Here is a 5,831-nt window from a genome sequence, read left to right as displayed (position 1 = left end):
TTATTTTTATATTTCTTTTTCTATGTATGTTTTTATTATTTTTATTTATTATATATATTTCTTTTATTCTTATTCTGTTATTATTTATATTTTTTATTTATTTTATTCATTCGATTGTTTAATAAAAAATATATTCAATTTTATTATTTGTTTATTATTATTATTTATTTTTATTTATATATTGATTTGATTATTATATTTGTATTATATCATTTTTATATTTATTATTATTTATATTTTGTATTATTATTTATTTATTATTATCATTTTTATTTTTATTTATCATTTTATATTATATTATTCAATATTTCATGAATTTAATATTTATTATGAAATCATTTATTAATTATTTTATTTTATAATGATATATTATTAAAATTATTTTGTTATATCACATTGATTATTCAATATTTAATGATAGAATTTAATGATATAAGATTAAGATAATAGATATAAATAAAATGATGAATATTAAAACAATCATTTAAAATCAAAAATAAATAATAAGAAATAAGAATATAATATAAATAATAAAGAATAAAGAAAACGAAGATAATAAAAGAAATAAATAATAAATATAAATCAAATCAAATGATAATAATAAAAACAAATAATAAATAAATGATAAATAAATAAGAATAATCAAAAATATAATAACATTAAAAATTAAAATTAAATCAAATCAAAATAATCAAAACAAGAAATGAAAATATGAATAAAATGAAAATAAATAAAATAAAAAATTAATAAATAAAGAAATAATAAGAATAAAGAAGAATAATAAGAAAGAAAAGAAATATAAATAATATTAATAATAAATTAAAATAAAATAAGAAATGAAAAATACAATAATATGATAAATAATAAAAATATGAAAGAATAAAGATAATAATAATATAAAATGATGATATTAAAGAAATTATTAAAATATAAAATAAATATAAAATAAAACAATAAAATATAAAATAAATTCATTTTAATTTAAATCATTTAAATAATTAAACAATAAAATTATTTTATAATATTGAAATATTTCATAAATATAATAAGAAAGAACAAATAAAAGAACAGAGAAAAATAAATAAAAGAATAATAAATAATAAATTAAAATAATCAATATACTAAAAAGAAAAAAGATAATAAATAATACATATAAATAAAAATTATAAAAATAAAAATGAATAAAATAAATTGCATAAATAAAATAATGTTAAATAATTTGCATCAATAAATTAAACACTTTTTTATTGCATATTTCTAATTCTGTAATAAAAAATGCATCCATTATTTCATCATTATTTTCATCATTTATTATCTCTTTTTGAATTATTCATTTTTATCTTCTTTCTTTTTATATTCTCAACATTCTACTTTTATTCTTTTCTTCTTCTTCTACTTCTTAATTTCACTTTTTTCTTTTATATCATTCTTTCTCTTCATTTTTCTCTTATTTGCTTTTTTTCGTTGCCAAATGAAACAACTCACATTGTAATAAATAAAAATATTTATTTATTAAATTAATAACAATTTATATTTAATAACAATATATAATATGTTCTATTATAGTAAATATGTTTGTTATATTACTTTAATAAAACAATTCATTATCTTTATTTATTCTTTATCATCTTCAAAATACATTCATTACAAATTCCCCCTTTCTTTATTATTGCTTCTTTATTTTTTTTTTCAAGATAAAGAAACAAATTATATAAATAATTGTTTATAATTTTTAAAAAGTGATTAACACTTGAAAGAATGGAAATCACTTATTCATTTAAAAAATATAAGAAATGTCACCATCATTAATTGTCTTAAAATAATCACCTACTATTATTCACATGATCTCAATATATATTTGATATTGAATGTAATGATATATTATGTGGCATATTCATTGAGATTGTATTCTATCAATAAATTTAATCCATCCTTTATCTTATTTTATTTTGTTATTTAAACAAAAAAATAAACTATTTTTATAAATAGAAGAATAAAAAAAAAAGATTAATCGAGAATATTATCTTATCAACGTAACATCATTATATCAAATAGAAACAGTAAAAGTTATATGATATTTGATTATTTTATATTTAAATAATAAATAAAATCTGATTTGTGTAGAAACTAAAAAATGAAGTGTGTAAAAATATGCACCACTTTCAATATCATATATCAATTTCAATATCAAATGTCTAAATAATAAAATAAAAAATATGCAAATAGTTTTTAATGAATAGAAATAAAATAGAAATAAAATGAACAAAAGAAATATACATATGAATAGAAAAGGATATAAAGAAAAAATAAGAATAGACAAAAAAAATACATAAATTTTAGAAAAGAAAAAAAGAATAGTAAAATATTTACTATAATAAAGAATGTTATTTTTAATAAAATGAAAATCTTAAAAAATAAAAAATGTTATTAATAAGATAAATATAGAAATAGAATAACAAAAAAAAATCTAACTATTTTTTGTTATAAAAAGAAAATAGAATGATGTGAGCTTCTTTTACCTATTTGTACAATGTCTTATTTGGCACCTTTTCTTGTTTTAAGGACCGACATTTTCTGACAACACTCTGTTACAAATCCAGTTATATATTGTTGAACTTTAGTTAGGGTAACAAGTTCTTTTGTTTCTATATCAAGACTAATGCTTTGAACATTTAACTTAATACAATTCTCACTCATTTCAAATCCATTTTTTAATTCATTCATTTGTTCTTGATTTATTTGAACAAATCCATTTTCTACTTTTGGAATCTCATCAACTCGAGTGACATCACCAAACTTCATTGAATCATTTCCTTTAATGAATAATGGTTGCATTATTCCAATATTTTCTTCTTTTGGTTTTCCTTCTTGGATAGTAATGTCAATGTCTTTAATTATACTTTTCTTTTCTCCTATTTCCATTTCTAATCTCTCCGCTTTAACTGTGATTTTTGTTTGTTGAGCTGATGTGATTTCAATTAATGGTTGTTCATCATTTTCTGTTATTTTAACTTTCATTTCAAATTTGTTCTCTCCATCACAGCATATCAATTCAATTTGATTCAATCTAATACAGATATGAGTTGGTTGCTGGTCAGGTGTCTCTGGTTGATCTTCAACACTTTCTTGTTCATCTTTTGGAATCTTATTGCTAATACTCATAAATACAGATAAAAACTTCCCCAACTCATCCATTATTGAAAAGATTTGTTGTTTAACCTTTTCAATATTCATAGTATCAAGTGTTAATTTGACCATCCCTTTTGCATCGATGTTAAATTCATTGTTATGTTTTCGTGTCATCACAATGTCTCCATCTTTATTTTTAATCTCCAAAAAATTCTTTCCTCCAATAGTACTTTTTATTGTTTTTATTTCATATTGTTTATCTGCTGTTGACAAGCATGAAACATTCATCTCAACACAAATCCCATTTTCTACTTCTCCAATATAGAACTTAATTGGAACAGAAGATTGTGTTTTCAAATCAACAATGGATGACTGGTCAGCTGTGTTATTTTTTTTCTTATTCTTCATGACCTCTTCTTTAGTTCTTTTCTCACACTCACTTTGTTCATCAACTGAAGGAAGTACATAATTAACTGCCCCAGCTAGAAAACTTCCAAAAGATGAAAAAAATCCACCAGATGGTTTTTCATCACTGTCTGAAACAGTTTCAACTATTTCTGTTAGTTCTGTTGTAGGTTGTGTTAAAGATTCCAGTTGTCTGGTAAGGAGGTTGAGTACAAGGTATCGATTTTTGTGTATGAACTTCTGACAAAACTCAACCATTTCTTTGCTAATAAAGACCGAAACTTCGTCACAAGAAATACTTACAGGTCCTTTACTTTTATTTCCTGTGATGAAGTTGATGAGATAATCACATATACCCTTTAACGAGATACACTCTTCCTTTTTAGACCCAATAAATAAAACATTAATTGGATGCTTGTCCTGTTCTTGAAAAGAAAGACGAATTTCATCCATTTTAATTGTGAAAGAAGTTTCTTTTTCAGGACACAATTGAATAGACTTTTTATTATCACGAGACAACTGAATAGACTTTGTTTCAACAATAACTTTTAATGGTTGTTCTGTAGGGCTATTACTGGGATATATAGAAATAACTATTTTAATATCTTTGGCTATTATATCAAACATTTTTTCTTTTAAAATTCCTACAATAGAATTAATTAAATCATCTTCAGGTGATCCGCTAGAAGACTCTGGATCTAGATCATAAATAAACGATGTATCATGATTTTCAATATCATCTGTTTCTAATTTTTTACATAACTTATCCTGCGTTGTTGATAGGTATAAATGAACTCCTTCTAAATTTATAGTATTGTCCAAGTTTCCATAGCATTGGTCGATGCAAGTATTACTTTCGACTTGAAAAATTGAGTCTTCTGCTAACTTATCAATAGTTACGTTTTTTTTGTATATACTGTAACCGCTATTTTTTTCGTCTTCACCATGAATATATTTATTTGCAAAAATAGTCATTAAATAACTCATTGTTTATCACTCTGAATTTCCTAGTTTGACTTTTATTTCTTTTCTTTTTTATTCGTTTTTTAAAATAATAAATATCATTATGAAAAACAAGTTTTTAAAATAGAAAAAATTATGTTATTCTACAAATTCATTGGAACAAAATCAGGACTAACCAATCAGAAGGTATGACCTTTCACCTATTGTTCTAATGGGACGATTAATGATTCTTTTGAAACAAAGAGACCTTTTGGAATACTTTTTCTGAAAAGGCATGGAGATGTTGTAGTATAAATAAGTGCGTAGGAACTATGTAGTCAATCATTAGGAATGGACACATACATTTATTCAATTGCACATAAATTATATGAAATGTATCTTCAAGACGAAGAGGCTTTCCATAGTAAACGAGACTATCCTCATAAAGAGGTCTTTGCTGAACTACAGAGATTAAGGAAAATTTTCTTCCCCGATTTCTTTATGAAGCACCAAAACATATCAGAATCTCATCTTGCTTGTGAATTAACAAAATTAGTTGATCACATTAAAAATTCAGTGGCTGCTTATAATGATGAATTATTTGCACACCAATGCATTATGGCAATGTTAGAAAAACTTCCATCAATCAAAAAAACATTAAAAACAGATCTTATTGCTGCATATGCTGGAGATCCAGCTGCACCAGGTCTTTCATTGATAATAAGATGTTATCCTGGATTTCAAGCAGTGGTTGTTTATAGAATAGCTCATATATTATATGAATGTGGAGAAAGATATTATTGTAGAGAATTGATGGAAAATGTTCATTCATACACATCAATTGATATTCATCCAGGAGCAAGTATCAAAGGACATTTCTTTATAGACCATGGAGTTGGAGTTGTAATTGGAGAAACTGCCATTCTTGGAGAGTGGTGTAGAATTTATCAATCAGTTACTTTAGGAGCAATGCATTTCCAAGAAGAAGGTGGAGTGATTAACCGAGGAACAAAACGACATCCAACAGTTGGAGATTATGTGACTATAGGAACAGGAGCAAAGGTATTAGGAAATATTATTGTTGGAAGTCATGTTCGTATTGGGGCTAATTGTTGGATTGATAGAAATATTGATAGTAATCAAACTGTATATATTTCAGAACACCCAACTCATTTTGTAAAGCCATGTGCAAATAAAGGGGTGAAGAGTGATTGTGAGATTATAGCAATGATTCCATCATCTCCTTCAGCAAATTCACCATCGATTTAATTTAAATTAAAGTCAACTCTATGATTTTAAATATTTTTTTTCAAAATCAATAAGTAAGTAAATAAAAAGTATGTTTAAATAAGGAA

General features: G+C 23.2%; 2 protein-coding genes across 2 annotated transcripts in view, besides 17 other annotated features; one reads left to right on the top strand and one right to left on the bottom strand.

The window, feature by feature from the left end:
* Positions 1-104: part of a microsatellite that runs on past the window's edge.
* A 34-nt stretch (positions 105-138) lies between these two features.
* Positions 139-289: a microsatellite.
* Positions 290-412: a microsatellite.
* A 73-nt stretch (positions 413-485) lies between these two features.
* Positions 486-677: a microsatellite.
* Positions 678-689: 12 nt separating this feature from the next.
* Positions 690-872: a microsatellite.
* Positions 873-876: 4 nt separating this feature from the next.
* Positions 877-970: a microsatellite.
* Positions 879-1,048: a microsatellite.
* A 9-nt stretch (positions 1,049-1,057) lies between these two features.
* Positions 1,058-1,182: a microsatellite.
* Positions 1,183-1,295: 113 nt separating this feature from the next.
* Positions 1,296-1,462: a microsatellite.
* A 27-nt stretch (positions 1,463-1,489) lies between these two features.
* Positions 1,490-1,619: a sequence feature (AT_rich).
* Positions 1,620-1,704: 85 nt separating this feature from the next.
* Positions 1,705-1,739: a sequence feature (AT_rich).
* A 200-nt stretch (positions 1,740-1,939) lies between these two features.
* Positions 1,940-2,005: a sequence feature (AT_rich).
* Positions 2,006-2,081: 76 nt separating this feature from the next.
* Positions 2,082-2,111: a sequence feature (AT_rich).
* Positions 2,112-2,196: 85 nt separating this feature from the next.
* Positions 2,197-2,335: a microsatellite.
* Positions 2,236-2,365: a microsatellite.
* Positions 2,366-2,384: 19 nt separating this feature from the next.
* Positions 2,385-2,490: a sequence feature (AT_rich).
* Positions 2,491-2,535: 45 nt separating this feature from the next.
* Positions 2,536-4,521, bottom strand: EDI_198120 (uncharacterized protein; the record flags this gene model as incomplete). The annotated part of the gene is made up of 1 exon (XM_001739985.1): positions 2,536-4,521. One exon carries the CDS (start codon positions 4,519-4,521, stop codon positions 2,536-2,538), a length of 1,986 nt encoding a protein of 661 aa, XP_001740037.1.
* Positions 4,522-4,576: 55 nt separating this feature from the next.
* Positions 4,577-4,634: a sequence feature (AT_rich).
* Positions 4,635-4,827: 193 nt separating this feature from the next.
* EDI_198110 (serine acetyltransferase, putative) overlaps positions 4,828-5,831 on the top strand; it is a gene marked incomplete at both ends in the record, with an annotated part of 1,824 nt that continues 820 nt past the window's right edge. The window contains one exon of the mRNA XM_001739984.1: positions 4,828-5,683. Within this exon, the coding sequence (XP_001740036.1) occupies positions 4,828-5,683 (856 nt within the window). The remainder of the gene's footprint in view (positions 5,684-5,831) is intronic.

This window comes from Entamoeba dispar, genomic scaffold (assembly GCF_000209125.1).
Source record: "Entamoeba dispar SAW760 scf_1105229462641 genomic scaffold, whole genome shotgun sequence".
Taxonomy (NCBI): Eukaryota; Evosea; order Mastigamoebida; family Endamoebidae; genus Entamoeba; species Entamoeba dispar.
This window is presented reverse-complemented; position numbering and strand designations above follow the sequence as displayed.